The sequence below is a fragment of the Capricornis sumatraensis genome, chromosome 13, assembly GCF_032405125.1.
Source record: "Capricornis sumatraensis isolate serow.1 chromosome 13, serow.2, whole genome shotgun sequence".
Classification (NCBI taxonomy): Eukaryota; Metazoa; Chordata; class Mammalia; order Artiodactyla; family Bovidae; genus Capricornis; species Capricornis sumatraensis.
The window spans coordinates 16493991-16517295 of NC_091081.1; the positions used below are offsets into that span (position 1 = coordinate 16493991).

General features: G+C 38.0%; 1 protein-coding gene across 1 annotated transcript in view; it reads left to right on the forward strand.

Moving 5' to 3' along the window:
- Window positions 1–4289: 4289 nt before the first annotated feature.
- The window catches only part of SERINC1 (serine incorporator 1), a 34543-nt gene continuing 15527 nt past the window's right edge, over window positions 4290–23305 (forward strand). Inside the window, exons 1-2 of the mRNA XM_068984836.1 lie at window positions 4290–4411; window positions 22125–22286. Coding sequence (XP_068840937.1) covers window positions 4373–4411; window positions 22125–22286 — 201 coding nt within the window. The 5' untranslated portion in view covers window positions 4290–4372. The remainder of the gene's footprint in view (window positions 4412–22124; window positions 22287–23305) is intronic.

The window sequence follows — 23305 nt, forward strand, 5'->3', positions numbered from 1 at the left end:
TACTAGTGGTAAAGAACCCACCTGCCAATCCAGGAAACTTAAGAGATATGGGTTTGATCCCTGAGTTGGGAAGATCCCCTGGAGGAGGGCATGGTAACCCACCCCAGTATTCTTGCCTGGGAAATCCATGGACAGAGGAGTCTGGCAGGCTACAATCCACAGGGTTGTAAAGAGTTGGACATCACTGAAGCGACTTAGCACACATGCACATCATTATTTACAGTTATTCTGGAGGAAAAAATCAGTCATGGACTATGCTGTATGAATTTAATCTGAAGCATGGCTTACTCTTGTTTTTCTTAAACTTGTATTTTAATATAACCTGAGAATTAGGGATAATAAAAATGGTCCCCTTACATATCAGATAGTAAATGTCCAGAATATTAAAGAGCAAAGATGTATTTTGATCTTATTCTGACTTGAAACTAGGCATAGATTGCCATAGAAAACATAAAACTAAGTATTTTCCTTTACACTGAAGATATGGTTTTATTCCCATGAAGGTACATTCTGAAAGCAAAATTATTACTTGGGTAGATACTCTCATAATACTTAATGACTGATAGTCAGTAGGTCTAGATTTCAGAGTAACTTACTTATTTGGTTACATTAGGGTAAATTTTGTGCCCAGTTCATCCTGGGTATTACATTGGCCTAAGTTGACTTTTATTAATGTATTATTGAAACTTTTACTATTACCAGGATAACCTTGGTAACCCTGCTCTCCATTTTTCTCAGGTTACAATTATCACAATCATCCTCTACTTGGGAGCTTTGATTCTTTGTTCATCCATATATGACAATGAACCCAGAATGTTTCCTGAGGAAAACCTTAACCCTGACTGTCGTATTCCAGAATTTTCTCAGCCCACTTCTTGTCCATGTCTGTTCTGACCTGTGTCTTGTTCTTACTCCTGAATTTCCCCAGGAGACTATTAATTTTCAATTTCATTTGTTTTAATGCCAAAATCTCTATCTTGTCCTTAATTGGCAACATAGAGCCTGCTCACATTCTTGGCAAAGAATATAACCTTGAGCTCTCTAGTGCTCAGAAAGATCTAGTCTTTTGATCTAATGATCAAAAAGCTCAATTATGGAAAATTATATTTTAGGAGGATGGCCAGGAGTCTAGGCAGTCCATCCTTCATGAGAGATATTAACACATATTTCATGGAGGAAAAAAAGGTTTTTAAAAGTCAAATAAGTTTCCAATGTTAATGTGCAACATTAATCACAATAATATAGTGTGCTGCTGCTGGTAAGTCGCTTCAGTCATGTCCGACTCTGTGCGACCCCATAGATGGCAGCCCACCAGGCTCCCCCGTCCCTGGGATTCTCCAGGCAAGAACACTGGAGTGGGTTGCCATTTCCTTCTCCAATGCATGAAAGTGAAAAGTGAAAGTGAAGTTGCTCAGTCGTGTCTGACTCTTAGCAACACCATGGACTGCAGCCTACCAGGCTCCTCCGTCCATGGGATTTTCCAGGCATTGGAAAACTTACTTGAAACTTACCCAAACTTACTTGAAATCTTTCTGAGGGTGGCTACCTAATACCATCTCAAAAAATTATTATTCTAATATTTTTGAAGACTGCCCATTTGAGATATTTTAAATTCGACTCCTGAATCAGGTCACACCATAAGAGAACTAAACAATTACCATCTTTTAAAACTCCTAATTTACTTACCTTTAGTAATTTGTGCTTTGGCATTATGACTTTGACATGCTATAAGAAGTAGCCCGGGGAAACTGCTCCTCCTGAATTGCTGGTTTGTACTGAAAACATGTATTGGATTGTGTTTGAATACAAATCTTAAAAGCCATCTTTTTAACTCTCTCACAGTTGGCAAGTGGAAAATCCCAAGGATGGCGGAGCCTGGTAGGCTTCAGTCCATGGGGTCGCTAAGAGTCGAACACAACTGAGCAACTGACTTCCCTTTCACATTTCACTTTCATGCATTGGAGAAGGAAATGGCAACCCACTCCAGTGTTCTTGCCTGGAGAATCCCAGGGATGGGGGAGCCTGGTGGGCTGCCGTCGATGGCGTCACACAGAGTTGGACACGACTGAAGCGACTTAGCATATATGTAGCATAGCATACAGCCGGCAAGTAGACAATTTGTTAATTATTTACCTTATAATAATAATTATAATAATTATTTTATAGCTAATAATTATTTACCTAACTATTGATTTACAACGAATGGATATATTGTTCCTTCAGTTTAGTTCAATTCAGTTGCTCATTCGTGTCCGACTCTTTGCAACCCCATGTATCACAGCATGCCAGGCCTCCCTGTCCATCACCAACTCCTGGAGTTCACCCAAACTCATGTCCATCGAGTTGGTGATGCCATCCAGCCATCTCATCCTCTGTCGTCCCCTTTTCCTCCTGCCCCCAATCCCTCCCAGCATCAAGGTCTTTTCCAATGAGTCAACTCTTCACCTGAGGTGGCCAAAGTATTGGAGTTTCAGCTTCAACATCAGTCCCTCCAATGAATATTCAGGACTGACTATCAAGATTTGTTTTAAAGCAACCATAATTAAAACTATTTATTAGGGAGACAACTATAATTAAATCTATGTGTTAGTAAACTATGTATAGACAACCCAATCCATAAAGTTCAGAAATATGGGTATGGGAATTGATGTATGACAGCAATGGTATTACAGATGAGAGAGAAAGGATTATTATTCTCTTATTTATACTAGGACAACTGGTTGTCTATAAGAAAAACTAGAATACAGTCGGACTTGGTGGTATGTTGGCACTAGATCAAACCATTCCTAAATGGTCAGGAATTTCACAAGTGTCTTCTTAAAACACTGATAGATGGGAATTGCCATAGTGGGAGTACTTATACTAGAAATCTGCAAATGCTATGTATCAGGGCTATTTTTCCCCCAGAGAGCCAGTTTACCATCACATCATTGATTGGATTTCACCTACCATACCCCAAAATCAGTTCTTTAAGTGGATTAAAAACTTAAGCATTTAAGAGCAAAACTTTAAAACTGGAAGAAAATATATGGAGGAAAATGTCTTTAAAATCTTGATACTAGTGAGGAGTTCTAAACAACAAAATCATGTAACTTTAGGATCAAGTTTGTTACATTTGACTATAAGAAATTTTAAAACATGTTAAGGTGTCCTCAAAAAGTGTTAAGTCGCTCAGTCCTGTTCGACTCTGAAACTCCATGGACTGTAGCCTGCCAAGCTCCTCTGTCCACAGAATTTTCCAGGCAGGAATACTGGAGTGGGTTGCCAAATCTTCAAAGGATACCACAAAAAGAAAAAGGAAGTCCAGATTGGGGGATGTATATTGCTCCACACATAACAAACAATTTGTATCCAAAAATACATTAAAACCATCTACAAATCAGTAAAGAATAGATGGATAACCCAATTGATGAATGGGCAAAATACTTGAAAAGGCATTTTATTCAGAAGAGGATGCCCCAATGGTAAACTACAAGTTCTTAACCTTACTAGTTATCAGGGAAATGCCGGTTGATAATATAATGAGACATTTCACTTCTCTTTATTAGTTAAATTAGAGTGTGAGAAACCCCAGGCTGATAAAAATGTGACACACAATTCTCACTGCTGGAGAAAGTTTACATTGGTTAAAACCACTTTGAAGAGCAATTTGCAAATCAGTAAATTGAAGACATCCTAGCACAGATTGCCGGTTCGACTCTGACATTCATTCATTATGACCATCTTTTGGTGGAGGATAAGGAGAGATGCAATCGGGAGCAATGGTTTGAAATGTTATTTCTTGAAGACAGGAAAGTTCACGATTATAACGTTTTTCACTTTACCTTTTTTGTAGGTCAAAATAATTTTAAAGATGATTATAGCTTATTGGGTGATAAATGTCTCCTCGACCGCTCGTGACATTCAATAAAATCAATAACATGTTTGCGTTGTTATTCGTAAGTCTTATCTAACTAATTTACACATTTTAAATGTGCAAACTTCTTGTAACATCTTAACAGGACAAGGTATTAAAATGTTAAAACCGCAAACAGTGATAGAATTGGAAGCACCCAAGTGAATAGAAATAAGTGGGCTTCAGGAATAAATCGAGAACATAAGTGCGAAAGTGGGAAAACAAGACGCTTTTTGCCAGCTGAATTAGAAGAGTTATCGCGGAACGACAGAGGCCAGGAATCCAGGGCGGCGCGTGCGGAACCCAGCACGATGCCCTCCCCCTGCCGGCCCAGGCCGCGAAGGAAGTGACGCAGGCTGAGGGGCGGGGTGGGCTCTGCGCCGGAAGTGGGTTGTAGTTAGTAAATAAGCTGGGAAAGGCGAGAGAAGGTGCTGTCTCCATCTTGTTGGCATACGCTCCTCCTGCGACGTTGTGGAGATGGGGAGCGTGTTGGGGCTGTGCTCCATGGCGAGCTGGGTAAGTTGGCTGGTAGCGGCCTGAGGGGTGCTGGCGTGAGAGATGAAAGAGAAAAGCCCCCGAGCGAGCCTGGGTGAGGCCCGGCGGGACCGTGTTACCCCACCCAACAGGGAGGCCTTTCTTCCCCGTTTTCTCCCTGTCTCCCTTGGCCACTCCGCCACAGCTTCGCGGCCCTGAGTCTTTGGAAGAGCCTAGCCGGGTAGCCACGAGGAGCAGTGGCCATGAGTGAGTGACCCGGAGGGGAGGTTTCGAGCTGAGAGCTGGTAGTTTTTCCTCCCCCACCCGCTTTTCGTGAAGGCGATTCCCTATTCTTCCAGGCCCCTTTTTGTCCTTTATGTCTTCTGTCTGCCTGGGCCCTTTCTGCAAAGGCCTTAGGCCTCTTCGTTTGGTGGAGTACCCCATCTCTTCTCGTCATCTCCTCCCAGCGACCTCAGACTGCAGCACTGTCGTCCCCGGAGGCCTCTTTGTCGCGCAGACTGCAGTTAAATGACGGATATGTGGGGCAGCCCGGCAGTAATACTGATATAGTTACAGCCTTTTTAAATAGTCCCAGCTCTGCGAGTGAGTCCTCGAGCTTAATGATATGAGAAAATTATGTATTTCTCAAATATGTGTTTGAAAAAGCTGGTCAGTTCTGTGGTTATCAGATACCTGTTTTTTGACAGAAAGATGCTTGTGTAATTCGACATCTCACTTTTAATTTGGTGTACGTTGCATTTTGATTAGATAGCGTTGTTAGAGTGAAACCATTCTTCATTATAGTGGCAGGATTTTTTTGATTCAGGTGGTACAAATAAATTTGAGTTTGATATAAACACTCCCCCATCCCCCAATAGACAAAAATTGACTTTACAGTTAATAAAGGTATTTGTAATATGGGGCGAGATATTAGGGTTCAGATCTTAGTTCTTTAACCCATGATTTCTAAATTCTGTTTCTAACAATTGCTTGTCTGACTTCCCAGATGACTCCATTATGTACATTAGGTAGCATTTCTGTTGTTTTTGCATATCTCTTTTTAAAAAGTTTTCAATGTGGCTTGAACTATAAATGTTAAATTTTAGTAAAATGCTACATAGAGGTTACTCCAACCCAGGTCATTGTCTTGATTTTAAACACACGCACACATTTTTTTTTTTTTTTTCCTTGCAGCTGGGCGTAGAAAACTGGTATATTTTTCTTTCTTTCAAAGCTGGTATATTTTTATCTCAGTATGAAAGTAGAGAATCTACTTGAAACCATTGAGTATCTCATAAGAGGCATATTTAGGGTAATAAACTTAATGTATTGCAAAATGATTATTATAGAATTGTTTTAATTGAGGGAGGGTGAGATGTTGTGTAATTCTGTTTGTAAAGTCAGATTTTGTCCAGTTAGCAAATGGGCATGTTCTTTATATATTAGGGATACACGTTTTCCATTTTGTTTTCAATTTCTAGACCTGTGATGAGCAGTCTTTTTGGCCTTGAGGACGATTATGGTTAAAAAAAAGATTTGGGGGATTAATAAAAACGTGTGTTTTAAATCGTTTTAGTGAATAATGTTGGAAAAATTACATTCCTATTAAAATTTTTACAACTTAGTTCTCCACTTAGTCACAGTTCTACAGACACAGCCTTTTAGTTACTGTTAATATGAAGGTGCATTGGAAAGGAAACACTTTCTTACCTCCCAGTAATTAGGTCTCTGGTGGTTAGAGAGGCTAGGTGGCTAAGGCTGCTCATCATGGTTCTAGGCAATTCTGGTTATTTTTTCCCCTTTCTTTCCTGGTGTCTCTGTCTCTCTATTTCTGAATTGTTCAGTTTTAGTGCAGTTCAGTAGCAATTAAAAGAGATTATGCCTTGTATTTTACAAATCCCTTTCTTCCATGATCTTAACAGTCAATATGCTCATTTACTTAGAAGTTTTAACATATTGAAATTTAATCAAATATTCAAAAGTGTTCAGGTCATTAACTTAGATCAGTTAAGCCAGAATGAAAATGAACCTCATTCTTTCTTTGCTCAAGTTTCTTTAGACTTAATTGGTTTTTACAAAGATTTTTTTGTTTGTTTCGGGAAATGGTAGAAAGTGTCTGAACTATGAAGAAAAGTGTAAAAAATTACTTGTGATACTGTTGTGTATCACAGAGATTGGAGTGTTTAATTTTTTAAATTTCATTTTGTGGGGTTTTTTGTTTTGTGTTTTTGCTGTTGAGTGGTCTAGAATTAGATTGATCGTAATCCTTGGTTCAGGCATGGCTATCTATCTGATTGGTGATTAAGCATTTTTATAAACACAAGTGGACCTGCCACCTAATCCTGTAACTACAGCATCACCAGCAATTGATGCTTACTTAAGTGCTTTCCCCACCCCAGTCTTAAAATGATGCAAGTGAGTAGTGTCGGAGAAGGCAGCGGCAACCCACTCCAGTACCCTTGCCTGGGGAATCCCATGGGCGGAGGAGCCTGGTGGGCTGCAGTCCGTGGGGTCGCTAAGAGTCGGACACGACTGAGCGACGTCACTTTCACTTTTCACTTTCATGCATTGGAGAAGGAAATGGCAACCCACTCCAGTGTTCTTGCCTGGAAAATCCCAGGGACGGGGGAGCCTGGTGGGCTGCCGTCTATGGGGTCACACAGAGTCTGACACGACTAAAGCGACTTAGCAGCAGCAGTGAGTAGCGCTGACTTTTTGAATCACTGTATTTTGTATACAGTAACTATCATTTTTTGCCCAAGATGTTAAGTGATTGAGAAGAAGCTTGTGATTCCCGCCTGCTTATTTTGTGCAGTCTCTTGCTAGATTTTTATTTTTTAGTACAATGACTTGATTTTGTAGAAATGATTCATAGTTGCTATAAATAGCCAAGCAGTGCAGAGTACAAAATGTAAATGTCACCAACAAAATCCCACCACGTTTCTTCTCTCTCAGTGCATGCATACACATGGGTGAATAAACAAATATTTTTTTAAGGAGTGGTAGCATGCTGAACATATTTTTTTCTGAATTTAACAGAAGAATGTAAAAGTAAAGGAATTGCTGAGTGTTAAATACTTCATCAGGAGAGGTTCTGAAAGAGTTCTCTCAAGAGATGTTTCTAGAGCAGTGGTTCCCAGCTGTCCCCCAGGGAACATTGGACAATGCCTGCAGATACTTTTCATTGTCACAACTTGGGAGAAGGTGCTAAGAGTGTCAGGTGGATAGAAGGCAGGAATCCTGCGAAATGTTTTACCATACACAGGGTAGCCCTCAACAGCAAAGACTTATTTGGCCCCAGATGTCAATAGTGCCATAGTTGAAAAATCCTGCCTTATCCTCTTCAGTTGGCCAGTATAAGAAATGAAATGAAATCTAAGGGTCTTAACTGCACTTTAAAAAATGGATTCAACTAATCATTTTATTTTCACCTCTACCTTCAGCCTCTCTTACGGAGTTACGCGGTGCCACCTATCCCTGATATGTTTGATGATCCTGTACACATTTTATTTCTTAACTTTTTTCCTTTGATGATTTAGAATTTAACTTTCTGACCTGTTAACTCAGTATTAGTCTGTTTTTTTTAATTTGTTTACCTTTTAATTTTATTCCTTCTGTTAAAAATATTTTATTTTTCATTTTATTGGTGTTTCTAAAGTAATTCATATATTCATTTTGCCAACTTTAACTAGAATTTCTTTGTATTATTTTTATATGACTGTTTTGTTTTATAACCATAATTCCCTCAGTTGTTTAATCTTAGAACTAAAACAGTCATTCTTAAAGTATATCCTGGACTAAACTTACTGGAAATGCTGACTGGGTCCCAGCATTGTGGTTTAATATTCTCTCCAGTGATTCTGATGGAAAACCACTGTTCTACTCTTAAGTGGATTCATAGTTCAGAGCATTCTTTCTTTATTTTTTTAACCATAGCTTCCTTCAGTTTTCTTTTTTTATGTGTCATCTCATAATTGACCAAATTGGGTCATCTAATAGATTTTTTTCAAAAAGAATTCATGAATGTTGAAATCCCTGAATTTTTTCATATTTAAAAATGCCTCTTGCTTTCTTGAGAAACATTGTGGACTGGTATACCTGTTCTTTCAGGACTTGAGATATTTCTATGGATTATGTTCTGTCTTACCCTGCCCTGGTGGCCATTTCCTTTTAACATGTCTCATATACACAGCATCAGCAGCTTCTGCCTGGGTGTCTGAAGAGTTTTATTTATCTTTAAAATTAACGAAATATGTCTGACTTTAAATCTTTTATCACTTTTTATTCTTCTAGAAAATAGTGGATTTTTCTGAAGATACAGATTTATTTCTTTAAGGAAATTCTTATTGTATCTTTGAATGTCCTTTTTGTTACATTTATTTAGAGGATTCTCCATTTTAAAGACATGAGTTAATTCCGTTACGTTGTCTTCTTTTTTCTTCCATATTATTTTTCCTATATTTTTGTCATTTTTCTTTAGTTGATTTAATTTACATAAAATTCATGCTTTGTAGTGTGTGGTTCTGTGAGCTTTGACAAATCATGTAGTTGTGTAGCCACTAAAGAACATTTGTCACCTTAAAAAGTTACGCCATCTGCATTCTGGACAACCCCTGGGTTTTTTTTCACAGTTTTGCCTTTCCAGAATGTCCTGTAAATGGAATCATACAGCATATCGCCTTCAGAGTGTGGCTTCTTTTACTCAGTGAATTAGTATAATTCATTTAAGATTCATTCATATTATGGTATCTGTTAGTAATTTCTTCCTTTTTATCGTTACATAGTATTCCATTGCTTGGATTCCATTGCTCTACAGCTTGTCTCCAACAGCTGAGGGTCATTTCCAGATTTTGGAAATGAAGTAGCTGTTAGCGTTCCTATGAAGTTTTCTTGTGTGTCTATAACTTCTTATTTTATTTACCTAGCTATCTTGCAGTGGGATTGCTAAATCATACGGTAAATATACATTTGACTTATAAAAAATTTTCAAATTTATCTCCAAGATGGTCATACCAGGTTGTATTCCCACCAGCAGATATGTCCTTCAAGTCTGTGGCTTGTCTTTTCATTCTCATAGTGATGGCTTTCAAAGAGTAGAAGTGATTGTTCTTTCTGTATTGATCTGCTTTGACACTTTTAGCGAAAGCCTCTTTACCATATTTGTTTTTCTTAACTCTGTTGTTCTGTTATTTGTGTCCATAGTTTTGCGTAAATTACCCTAGTTTGATTAGTGTTGCTTTCAAGTTAATCTTGAAATCAGGTAGTGTGATTCGTCCTACTCTTTCAACATTCTTTGGGCTATTCTAGTTCTTTTGCCTTTCTCTAAAAGTTTTAGAAGCAGCTAGTTTGTTGCTACCAAACACCTGCTGGAATTATGATTGGGCTTGGGTTAAATTTATAGATCAGTTTGGAAAGAATTGTTACCTAAATGAGGAGTCTTCCAATCCATGAACTCAGTTTATCATGCCATTAACGTAAATATTTGATTTCTTTCATCAGTTTTTTTTTTTTTTTAATTTTCATCATTTGAAAGCTGGTGTATATTTTACTAGGTTTATAAGTATTTTTGTTTAGTTTCACTTTCCAATTGTTTGTTGTTAGTGTGCGGAAGTATAATTGATACGTATATACTGACCTTGTGTCCTGTGACCTTATTAAACTTCCTTGTAGTTCTGGTAGCATTTTGTAAGTTCTTTGGGATTTTTCATGTTGACAATTATGTGTGAAGGAAAGCAGCTTTATCTCTTCCTTTCCAAAGTATGTACTTTTCTTTATTTTTCTTGTCTTACTTTATTTTTTGTTTTGTAAATGCCTTTTATCATAGCATCTACAAGATAATTAAAGGTATCCTCAAGTCGAGCATATTCTCTTTGTTTGCTGAAAGTTTTTTCTGTTCTTCAGTTGCTCAGTCATGTCTGATGCTTTGTGACCCTATGGACTGCAGCACACCAGGCTTTCCTGTCCTTCACCATTTCCTGGACCTTGCTCAAACTCATGTCCGTTGAGTCAGTAATGCCATCTCATCCTCTGTCATTCCCTTCTGCCTTCAGCCTTTCCCAGTATCAGGGTCTGTTCCGATGAGGTGGCTCTTCAAATCAGGTGGCCAAAGTATTGGAGCTTCAGCTTCAGCATCAATCCTTCCAATGAATATCCAGGACTGATTTCCTTTAGGATTGACTGGTTTGGTCGCCTTGCACTCTCAAGAGACTTCTCTAACAACTCAGTTCGAAAACATCAAATCTTGGGCACTCAGCCTTCTTTATGGTCCAACTCTCACATCTATACATGACTACTGGAAAAACCATAGCTTTGACTATATGGACCTTTGTCAGCAAAGTGATGTCAGAGACCAAGCATCTTTTAATTTCATGGCTGCAGTCACTGTCCACAGTGATTTTGGAGCCCAAGAAAATTAAGTCTGTCACTGTTTCCACTGTTTCCCCACCTATTTGCCATGAAGTGATGGGGTTGGATGCCATGATCTTTGCTTTTTGAATGTTAAGTTTTAAGCCTGCTTTTTCACTCTCCTCTTTCATCTTCATCAAGAGGCTCTTTAGTTCCTCTTTGCTTCCTACCCTAAGAGTGGAGTCATCTGCCTATCTGAGGTTATTGATATTTCTCCCTGCAGTCTTGATTCCAGCTTGTGTTTCATCTAGCCCGGCATTTCACGTGATGTAGTCTGCATATAAGTTAAATAAGCAGGGTGACAATATATAGCCTTGACACACTTCTTCCCAATTTGGATCCAGTCTGTTGTTCCAGTCTGGTTGTAACTGTTGCTTCTTGACCTGCATACAGATTTCTCAGGAGGCAGGTCGGGTGGTCTGGTATTCCCTTCTCTTTAAGAATTGTCCACAGTTTGTAGTGATCCACACAGTCAAAAACTTTAGTATAGTCAGTGGAGCAGGAAATGTTTTTCTGGAATTTTCTTGCTTTTTCTGTGATCAGCAGATGTTGGCCATTTGATCTCTGGTCCCTCTGCCTTTTCTAAATCTAGCTTGTCCATCTGGAGTTCTCAGTTCACGTACTGTTGAAGCCTAGCTTGGAAGATTTTGAGTATGCCCTTGCTAGCATGTGAAGTGAATGCAGTTGTGTGGTAGTGAACATTCTTTGGCATTGCCCTTTTTTGGGATTGAAATGAAAACTGACCTTTTCCAGTCCTGTGGCCACTGCTCAATTTTCCAAATATGCTGGCATATTGAGTGCAGCACTTTCACAGCATCATCTTTTAGGATTTGAAATAGCTTAGCTGGAATTCCATCACCTCCACTTTGTCCTTAGTAATGCTTCCTAAGGCCCAGTTGACCTCACACTCCCGGATGTCTGGTTCTAGGTGAGTTTTTAAATTTGTTTTATAATGAATGGGTATTGAATTTTTCAAATTACTTTTTTGGATTGTGTGAGATGGCCCTGGTGGTAATTTTCTTCTTCAGTCTGTTAATGTGGTAAACTAATTTGATTGAATTTCAAAAGCTTAACCAAATTTGCTGTCTCCGAGCTCAACCCCACCTGATTACAGTGTATTAACCTTTTGTATGCTTTTTTAAAACTATTTTTAAAAATCGGGTTTAGCTTTACAGAACAATTGAGAGGAAGATAGAGATTTCTCATATATGCCCTGTGTCCCGATATGCATAGCCTCCCTTGTTGCAAACATTCCCCACCAGAGAGGTGCATTTGTTAGTTACTAAGCCTACACTAACTCATCATCATCTCCCAAAGTCTGTAATTTACATGAGTCCTAACTATTTGAATGTGAGCCAGTCTTGCCTTTTGGGACAAATCCCACTTGGTTGTGGTGTGTAATTCTTTTTCCTACATTGTTGGGATTTAATTTGCTAATATTTTATTGAGAATTTATGCCTTTATTCATGAGAAAGGCTAATCTTTTATTATAATATGTTTGTCAGGTTTTGTTATTAGAATGATGCTTATTTTATAGAATAAGTTAGAAAGTATTCCCTCTACTTGTGTTCTCTGAGATTGTAGAGAATTGATGTAAATTCACCAGTGAACCTGCCTGTGCCTAGTGCTGTTTTGGAAGGCTGTTAATTATTGATTACATTTCTTTAATAGAGGTCTATTCAGATTGTTTCTTGTGTGTGAGGTTTAGCAGCTTGTATCTTTCAAGAGTTTTTTCCATTTATGTAGGTTCTCAAATTTGTGGGCATAGAATTGTTCATAGTATTCTTTCATTATCCTTTTCATGTCCACAGGCCCTACAGTGACCTCTCTTTCATTTCTAACATTTGTGATCTGTGTTACCTTTTTTGTTAGTTAGCCTGGCTGGGGGCTTATTTGTATTGATGAAAGAACCACGTTTTGTTTTCACTGGTTTTTCTCTATTTTCTGTCTTTGATTGCATTGGTGTCTAGTCTAGTTCTTTTTTTTCTATTTTCTTTCAGTTTAGTTTGCATTTCTTTTTCTAGTTTCCTAAGATGGAAGCTTAGATGATTGATTTTAGATTTTCTTTTCTGGTAAATGCATTCAGTGCTGTAAATTTGCCTAAAAGCACTGCTTTCACTACATCCCATAAGTTTCTAAAAACTGTTATTATTTTAATTCAGATTTTTAAAAATTTCTCTTGAGACTTCGACTTCTGTGTTTATTTTAGATACGTACATTGCTTTAAGAATTTGGGGGATTTTCCAGTTACCATTTTGCTGTTGATTCCTAGTTGATTTGTAGTCTGAGAGCAGTCAGTGCTCTTCCAAGTTTGATAGTGTGTTTTATTGTCAACAGTGTGGTTTCGGTTAATATTCCGTGTCATCTTGGAGAAGAACGTGTGTTCTCTGGTTGTAGGGTAGAGTGGTCTGTAGAGGTCAGGCACCCATTTGATTGGTGGTGAGTGCAGCTGTCCTTACTGATTTTCGGCTAGCTCAGCCTGTCCATCTCTGAGAGATACTGGAGTCTCTTTAAGCTGTGACAGTGGAGTCATCTTTCTGCTTGCAGTTTTAGCGGTTTTTGCATTCACAGTTTGATGCTCTGTCATAAGGTGCATACATATTTAGAATTGATAACATCTTCCTGGAGAATTGGGTCCCTTTATCGGTACGTAGTGTCTTTCTTTATTCCAGGTAACTTTGCTTGTTTTTAAGTCTGCTCTACCTGCAGCTACACTTCCCTTCATTTAGTGTTCACATGTTACATTTTTCCCCCTTCCCATTTGCTTTTATTCTGTGTGTCTTTATATTTAAAGTGACCTTCTTGTAGACAGTATAACTGGGTCTTGTTTTTTGAACACTCTGACAGTCTGTCTTTATTGAATAAATTTAGGCCTCTGAACTCCAAGGTGATTACTGATAGATTTGGACTGGTATTTACCATATTTGTTACTGTTTTCTATTTGTTGCTCTTGTTTTTCCTGTTGTGTGTTGAGGGAGAAGGGTGTTTAAATTAAGCACTGTGTATGATTCCGTTTTCTCTCCCTTTTTAGCATATCAGTTAAACATCTTTTAACTTTTATGAAGTGTTACTTCTTTTTCGGTTGTTGCCCAATTTATTAGTCCATTTGGGCTCTTGTAACAATACCACAGGCTGGGTGGCATGTGAACAACAGAAATTTGTTTCTCACAGTGCTGGAGGCTGGCAGTCCAAGATTAGGGCGCCCGCATGCCTATCTTTTGTACTTGGTGAAGGCCTCTTCAGGGTTGCAGATGCCAGCTTGCTGATGTGTCCACATATAGTTGAAGAGGTGAGGTGCTCTCCCTGCCTCCTTTATGAGAGCATTAACCTCATTCATGAGGGCTCTGCCCTTTGGACCTAATTCTTCCCAAAGGCCCCATCTCATAACAGCATCACCTTGTGCATTAGATTTTCATCATGCGATTTTCGGTCCATAGCACTCCAGAATTTGAAATATACATTTACAGCTTATCCACTTTGGAGTAACAGCATACTACGACACTACACACTTCAGTATAATGCTATACCACTTTACAGCTAGTGTTAATACCTTATGATAGGAAAACAATCCTAATTCCTGTCTCCTGTCCCTTCTGCATTACTGTCATTCATGAAACACACAAACACACGCCTATGTGTCTACACACATGTATACAGAAGTATGTGTATAGGCATAACATGCATATGCATATGTAACAATACATTGTTGCTCTTACTTTGAGCAAACAAGTTAGCTCAACTAAGAATAAGAAAAGTAAGTTTTAATTTTACATTTATTTATAAAAGTAATTTTATATGTAGAGTTTCTGAATTATATTATTTTCCTCCTCTAGAGAATTTTGAACATTTCTTGCAAGCAAGTCTAGAGTTTGGCAACAGATTCCATTTTATCTGAGAAAGTATTTCTTCTTCTTTTGAAGGATAATTGGCAGAGTATAGAACTATAGGTTGGCGGGTTGTTTTCTCTCAACACTAAAATATTTCACTTTACTCTTGTTTGCGTGGTGTCTGAGGAAAACTTGAATATATTGATAATTCATCTTTGTTTCTCTGTAGGTAAGGTGTTTTTCCTCTGGCTTCTTCCAGGATATTGTATTTTCTGTTGCTTCAAAGCGATTTATCTAGGTGTAGGGGTTTTTGTTGGTGGTAGTGTTTGTGTGTGTGTGGTTTTTTTTTTTTTGTGGAGGGTGGGGTGTGTATGTCTGATGTTAATTTGGGGGAAGTCTGTCATTTAAAAAAATATTTCTTTTCCTTGTGATATTCACATTGTTTTACCATTTGCAGTTATCTGACAGTTCTTGGATATTTTGTTGAACATAATGTCAGTCTTTACTCTCTTGGCTTTTCAGTTTGGAAAATTTCTATTGATACAGCCTTACGCTCAGAAATTATTTCCTCAACCATGTCTGCATTTTTCATTTCTGCTACTGTTTTTTGTTTCTAGCCTATTTTTTTTTGAAGGATTTCATTTTTGCTTCTTGTATGCTGTCTACTTTATTCAGTAGAACCCTTAACATATTATGTTGTTTTATATTTTTGGTTTGATAAACTTAACATCTCTGCTGCGTTTGGTTTTGACAGTTGCTGTGTCTCTTCAGATTGTGTTTTTTGCCTTTTGTAATGTCAGTAATTTTCCTGATAGCCAGACACTATGTACCAGGTAAAAGGAACTTGATTGTGTCCTGGTGGGGTGTGGGTGAAAGAGAAACATTCCATTATTCTCTGATTAGATTTTGGTCTTTTAGCAAGCTTATGCCTCTGGATTGTTTACTTCCTAATGTTTCTCAGTCTCCCCTCCGTCCCCCTATAAATGGGAGAGGTTGGCTTGAATAGCTAGAGTTGAGTACTTCTCTTCCCCTAGGTTATTTATCCTCTAAATAAGTTAGACTCTGTTTAACTAGTTTCTCTTAAGGTCAGGTGTTCAGAAAAAAAGTGTTTTAATATATTTTAAAATGGATCTCTCCTTTCCTACAAGAAGCTGGAAGGAATTTTTCTCTCATGTTTACTATGAGAACCTGATTGAACTAGTAGTAAAATTCACAAATTTGTAGGGCCCTTTAGCTGGGTTTTCCTGGTTTTTTTAACTCTCAGACTTGTCCACTATGAGGCTCCAGCAGATCTTCAATTATCTTTCAGGATTTCCTCCCTGCACACTGGTTCCCAAGTCAGTTTCCACTTGTGGACACTAATAAGCGGTGATTCCCTGTCTGTCTTTCAGTCTAGGGGACAGAGACTTACCCTGTGTTCTCACATAACTTATGGATCTTAGAAGAATTGTTGATTTTTTGAATCTCTTTGCTTTTTTCTTTTCTTTAGGATGGAGTCATGGTTTCTAGTCTCCTTATATGTGAAAATGGAACAGGAGATCTTTGTATACTTTTTGTATTATTGACTTGACAGGATATTAGGGATTATTATTTTTTTTTGTAATGTTCATAAAGGATATCAGTATGTTGTTTCCTTGGTTTTATATCAGTTTTTTGCCTCTTTAGTTTTCCGGAAGAATCTGGGTAGAGTTGGTTTGGTTTATTCTTTAAATGTTCAATGGAATTCACTAGTGAGGCTGTCTTTGCCTGTGAAGGTTTTTAACTACAAATTCAGTTTCTTGACTAGAAACAGGACCATTCATCTTATATATTTCTCATCGAATGATTTTTGGTAGTTTGGATTTTTCATGGAGTTTATCTGTTTTATCTAAGCTGTTGAATTATGCAGTAAAATCGCTCATAGTTTTCTCTTATAATCAATCCTTTGATGCTCACAGGATCGATAATAATACCTTCTCTCTCATTTCTGGTTCTGAGGATTTGTATGTTCACTTTCTTGCTATTTTTTAACCTGATCAGTCTGACTATAGGTTTCTAAATTGTAATGGTCTTCTAAAACTAGCTTCACTGTCTGTCTTCTTTTCTGTTGTTTACCTCATGGATTTATCTTCTGTCTATTTTGGCTATAATTTGCTCATTTAATAACTTAAGATGAAAGCTCTGGTCATTGATTTATTTATTTTTGTCTAACATAGCCACTTAAAACTGTAGGTTTCTTTTAAACATTGCTTTTGGTACATTCCAAAAATCTGATACCTTATTTTCATTCTGTTTCTTTTTTGACCTCTTCTGCTTGTGAGTTCGACTGTGTTATTTAGTTTCTGGAGAAATAAATCCTTCGGTTACTGAACAGTATTTAATTCCATTGTGGGCCAAGAAAACATGTATGATTATATTTATTGAGATTTGAGATTTGTTTTATGGCCCAGAATATGCTCTTTTTTGGTTAAGTGTTCTCTGTGTTTTTGAAAATAATTTTTATTATGCTTTGGTTAGATGGAATATTCCCTGAATGTCAGAGATAATTAATGATATTATTTAAGGTTTTCTATATGGATATTGAGGTTTTTTTCCTACTTCAGTTAATGAAAGAGCATAGATGTGGACTTGTTATTACTCTTTCAGTTTTAATAATTTTTCTTTGATGCATTTTGAGTTCTTTTTTACATGCAGAAATATTTAGGATTGTATGTTGTATGTCTCCTTAATGAATATCCTATATCACCATGTATGTCTTTTATTATAAAATGGCCCTCTTTGTTCCTGATGAAATTCTCTGCTCTGAAATCAACTTTGTCTGATACTGGTATATGTGTGTTTATGTGTATATGTGTGTATATACATACATACACAGACACACATATATACCCATACGTGTATATATATAATTTTCCACCAGTTCTGTCTTTTTGTGTAAGTGGGTTTCTTGTAGAAAAGATAGGGTTGGATCTTAACTCTTTAATCTGACAGTATGCTTATTATTTAGTAGTGTTTAGTTTCTTCATACTTAATGTGAGTATTGATTATGTTTGGGCTTAAATCAACCATCTTTCTATTTGTTTTTTGTTTATCCTACCTGTTCATGGTCTCTTTTCCCTAGTTTTTGCCTTATTTTGGATTAATTGGCAATATCTTAGTGTTGTTTTTTTTTTTCTTTTGGCTTACTAGCTGTGTTGCTCTGTTTTGCATTTTTAGACTGTAGGGTCACTGTAGGGTTTATAGTAGTTATCTTTAACTTATTACACTGCCTTTGTGTCATATCCGTTCTGTTTCTAATTTATACAGTGGTGGAGTTGAATGTCTCCTTTTATAGCCTGTTTGTAACTGTCACATCCAGTAACTGTACTGCCATCTTGGTTATTACCACCCAGAATACTTTGCTATTTTGCTTTAAAAAGGTAATAATCTTTTCTAAGTAACCTTTTATATGTAAAAAAAAATACACAGTTGACCATTTCTTTTTTGTTGTTGTTCATTTCTTTTATGTAGATCCACGTTTCTGGTGTAACTTTCTTTTCACATTTCTGATAGTTTAGATTTGTTATTTTGGGGTTTTTTTCTGTGCCTAAAAATGTCTTTACAAAGATATCTTTGCTGAGTATGAACTTCTGTACTTACAGTTTTCTTCATCCAGTACTGATTTTTGCATTGCAATATTTCTTACTGGAAGTCTGATATCTTTCTTCTTCTTTATATAAGGTTCCTTCATTTTCTGACTGCTTTTAAGATTTTTTTCTGTTTATCATTGTTTTTAAGCAATTTATTTTTTTAAACCATTTTCTTCTTTTAATTCCGTTTATTTCTGTTTGGCTGTGCTGGTCTTTGTTGCTGCACAGGCTTGTCTCCAGTTGGGAGAGCAGGGGCTGCTCTTCACTGCAGTGCACTAGCTTCTCATTGTGGCGGCTTCTCTTGTAGTGACGGGGCTCTGGGACGCCCGGGCCTCGGTAGGTGCAGCACACAGGCTCAGTAGTGGCAGTTTCCAGGCTCTGAAGCTCAGGCTTAGAAGTTGTGGTCGTGCATGGGCTTAGTTGCTCCGCGGCACCTGGGATCTTCCCTGCCCAGGGATCAAACCTGTGTCTCCTGAATTGGCAGGTGAATTCTTTACCACTGAGCCACAGAGGAAGCCCTAAACAGTTTATGATGTAACTTGGTGTGTAGTTTTCATTGCGTTTTTATTTAGGTTCTTGGATCTGTGAGTTTATAGTTTTCATTAAGAACATTTTGGCAATTACTTCCTCAAAAGGACTCTCATGTCTCTATTTTTCAGAAGCCCCAGTTTGACGTGTATTAGGCTATTTGAAGTTGTCTGACAGCACTGATTCTCTGTTGTTTTTGTTCTAGTCTTTTTATCATTTTTTCATTTTGGATTGTTTCTTTTGCTATGTCTTCAAGTTCATTTGCCTTTTCTGCAGTGTACTTTTTGGTTCAGATACTTTACTTATCATTTTCAGAAGTTTGATATGGACGTAACCTTCCATGTCTCTCTTTGACATGCTGTGTTCTACTCTACTTGAGCAAATGAAGTATCGTTACAGTAACATAGTCACCAAGTCGTGTTCAGCTCTTTGCAACCCCATGGACTACAGCACACCAGGCTTCCCTCTCCTTCACTGTCTCTCAGAGTTTGCCTACATTCATGTCCACTGAATCAGTGATGCCATCTAACCATCACATCCTCTGCCGCCCCCTTCTCTCCTCCTGCCCTCCATCTTTCCTAGCATCAGTCTTTTCCATTGAGACAGCTCTTCATATCACATGGTCAAAGTATTAGAGCTTCAGCTTTATCAACATTCCTTTCAGTGAATGTTCAGGGTTGATTTCCTTTAAGATTGGCTGGTTTGATCTCTTTGCAATCCAAGGGACTCTCGAGAGTCTGCTCTAGCACCACATTCGAAAGCAACAATTTTTTGACACTCCAGTCTTTTTTTATGGTCCAACTCTTGCATCCATACATGACTACTAGAAAAACCATAGTTTGAGCATATGGACCTTTGTTGGCAAAGTGATGTTTCAGCTTTTTGATATGCTGTCTACGTTTGTCATAGCTTTTCTTCCAAGGGGCAAGTGTCTTTTAATTTTGTGGCTGCAGTCACCGTCCTCAGTGATTTTGGAATGCCATTTTTATAATTAAATTTAGTTATCTGTGTAATTTTCAGGCTGGTTTTTATTTGTTGACTTTGTTCTTCATTACAAGCTGTATTTTCCATACTGGCATGCCTGCCAATTTCTTATTAGCTGTTAGATATTGTAAATTTTACCTTGATGGGAGCTGGATATGTTGTATTTTTTTTTTTTTTAATTCTTGCTATTCTTAGACATAGGTGAGTTATTTGAAGAGAAGCTTTTCAAAGTTTGCTTTTAGGCTTTGTTGAGATTAGAATGGCTTTTTTAGCCTTATGGCCAGCTTCCGCACCACCTCCCCCCCCCCATACTGTGTAGTAAAAATCTTATAATTTTACTCAAGGATTATAATGTTTTTTCCACACGGATTGGTAGTAATACCACCCCACCCTGCCCCCTAGAGGAATTTAATAAAATAGATGTGCTGATCAGTGCTCTGTGCTGAAGACAGAAATGGAAGCAAACCTCTGCAGATCTCCAGAGTTCAATCTCGGTATAGCTTTCTCCTTTATTTTTTTATGTCCTGTGAACTCTTATGTTCCTTCACTTCCCTAAACTCTCAACTCTGCCCCAGCTGTGTCTCCAGTTCAGTAGACTGCTGGCCTCTGCTGGCCTACACTGGAAACTCTTCCCAGGCAGAAAAACTGGGCCAGTCCTAGACTTCACATTGTTTCATCTCTCTTAGAAATTAAGTATCCTAAATTGCCTGTTGTTAACTGTCTGGAAAACCATTGTTTCATCTTATTTTTCCCCAGGGATTAAGGCAGTCGGGTAAGTCTGGTCACTGTTACTGTGTCTTGGCCTGAGTTTATGGTACTTAATCCAAAATTTATCTATCAGTATTTTTATTTTCAGCAGAGACATTACTTTGCCAACAAAGGTCTGTCTAATCAAGGCTATGCTTTTTCCAGTAGTCATGTATGGATGTGAGAGTTGGACTGTAAAGAAAGCTGAGTGCCAAAGAATTGATGCTCTTGAACTGTGGTGTTGGAGAAGACTCTTGAGAGTCCCTTGGACTGCAAGGAGATCCAACCAGTCCATCCTAAAGGAGATCAGTCCTGGGTGTTCATTGGAAGGACTGATGTTGAAGCTGAAACTCCAATACTTTGGCCACCTGATAGGAAGAGCTGACTCATTTGAAAAGACCCTGATGCTGGGAAAGATTGAAGGCGGGAGGAAAAGGGGACGACAGGATGAGATGGTTGGACGGCATCACCAACTCGGTGGACATATTTTGGATGGACTCCGGGAGTTGGTGATGGGCAGGGAGGCCTGGCATGCTGTGGTTCATAGAGTCGCAAAGAGTTGGACATGACTGAGCAACTGAACTGAGCTGATTTTTATTTCCAGCATTTTTGTTTTGTTCCAGCTTTGTTTTGTTAATTTTTTTTTTAGCAGGCTTTTCCCCTTCTCATTTCTCCTCAGCCCTGCAGTCCTTTTTTTCAGCTTGTTCTGTTCTTTTCTGTTTGAACTCTCCTTTTTGCTTCAGGTGAACCAATTTTCGGGAATTTCCTTTTCTTACTGACTTATGTTTTATTTCAGATTGGATTTTTCAAATGCTTTTTATTTTTTTTCGGTTGGGGCATGTTTGTTTATTTTTTGCTAAAGTGTGTTTGTGTTGTTGTCATGCCATTTATTTTTGAAGTTTTGTATAAATACTGATCCTAACCTTATATGGGTTACTGTAGTGTGTCTGACTTCTACAATACTCCCTTCCTGTGTTATCTGGTGGGTGGTGGAGCTCACCCTAGATTAAGGTCAGTTGTTACTAGAATACTTTCACTTTGCCTTTCTGAGATATTGTTAAATTCCATTACCGGTATTTGCCTCACGTGTTTGGGAAGATACCTTTTCCCCTGGGATCTACTACTAGTTTAGTGTGGAATTCTGTTAGAGAACGCTAGCTCACCCGACTTGTTCTTTTAATCCTATTTTGCCTAATTCTAATAGGAACTTTTATTTGGTGGTTATCACCACCACCAAGTCAGAAGAGGGAAAAGGTGAAAATACCAATTTACTTCTTTTTCTTCTCTGAAGTATCTGAGAAACCTCAGACTTTTGTGAATTCAGCCTGATTTCTGGGGGTTAAAAGGTAGGAGTTGGAGATCCACTTATAATTAATGAATATTCCATTTCTTTTCTCAGCTAAACTTTGGGTCTTGTTGCTATTTTTTTCCCTTTTTAACTGAATTTACTCATTTTGCTTGATATGAAGGGCACTTTTTTTTTTGCTTTATTTTGCTTCATTTTTACCCAGAAGTTACCAAGGTTTATAGTTTATAGATAACTTATGAACCAGATCCCTTTTTAATCAATTTAACTTCATCCTTTTTTGAGTAGATAGAATGTAAATGTTCACTGTATCTTTTAAACTGTACTGATATGTAACCTTCTTTTTCCAGATACCGTGTTTGTGTGGCAGTGCCCCGTGTTTGCTGTGCCGATGCTGTCCTAGTGGAAATAACTCCACTGTAACCAGGTTGATCTATGCGCTTTTCTTGCTTGTTGGAGTGTGTGTAGCTTGTGTAATGCTGATACCTGGAATGGAAGAACAGCTGAATAAGGTAAGTCCTTTTTTTTTTTTTTTTTTTTAAATGATTAACTGAACCTTTAGTGTGTGTGCCTACTAAGTCACTTCAGTTGTGTGATGCTATGGACCGTGATCTGTCAGGCCTTCTGCCCAGGGGATTCCCTGGGCAAGAATACTGGAGTGGGCGGCCTGCCCTCCTCCAGGGGATCTTGCCGACCTGCCTCTCTTAGGTCTCCTGCATTGGCAGGCAGATTCTTTACTGCTGGTGCCACCTGGGAAGCTTGAACCTTTAGTATGTTTATGCGTAAAGTTGCTTCCAGTGTGTTGGAAACAGAGTACTGTGAAAAGGAAGATGATGCTTAATCCCAGTTTTAGTAGCTCATAATTACTTAGGAAAGACAAACACTAAAAGTGGTTTATGAGATTGTGATGGTGGTGCAGAAAAGTGTGCTGTGATAATAAGTGGAAATAGATAATTTCCAGCCAGGGAAATGTCAGAATTGCTGTGGGTCTCGTGGAAAAAGTGGCATTCTAAGAATCAAGAAATTTTTATATTCAGAAATTGAAAAACAGGAAGCAGAATGAGGATAAAAGCTTTTTGAGCCAAGTATGTATGCCTTAGGAAGATTTATTCGATAATTAGGAAAAAAGGCAAGCAGTTAAGTGTGGAGGCTGTTAAAATGATGTAATCAAGAAGGACATAGAGCGCCTGAAATAGATTCCTTGAACATAGAATTGACTGGATCTGGATTTAAATATAGGCAGTGATAGAATAATAAACGAGGTTCTGATCCTAGATAACTGAGAGGAAACTGTTGCTGTCAACTAAGAAAAAGAAAAAAAAGGTATTTTATTAAACTTATCACCTGCCCTGCCCTCCGCCCTCCTCCTGCGCCCCCACACCAGGGAGTCAGGTTGTGAAAGAAGATGGGGAGAATATAATCTAGTTCAGTTCATAGTATGTTGCCTTGGCGGTACGTCACTACGTTTGTATCTCTGTATGTGTCCAACAGGAAGTGAAAAATTCGAGTGTGTCAGTCAAACCAGGGATAG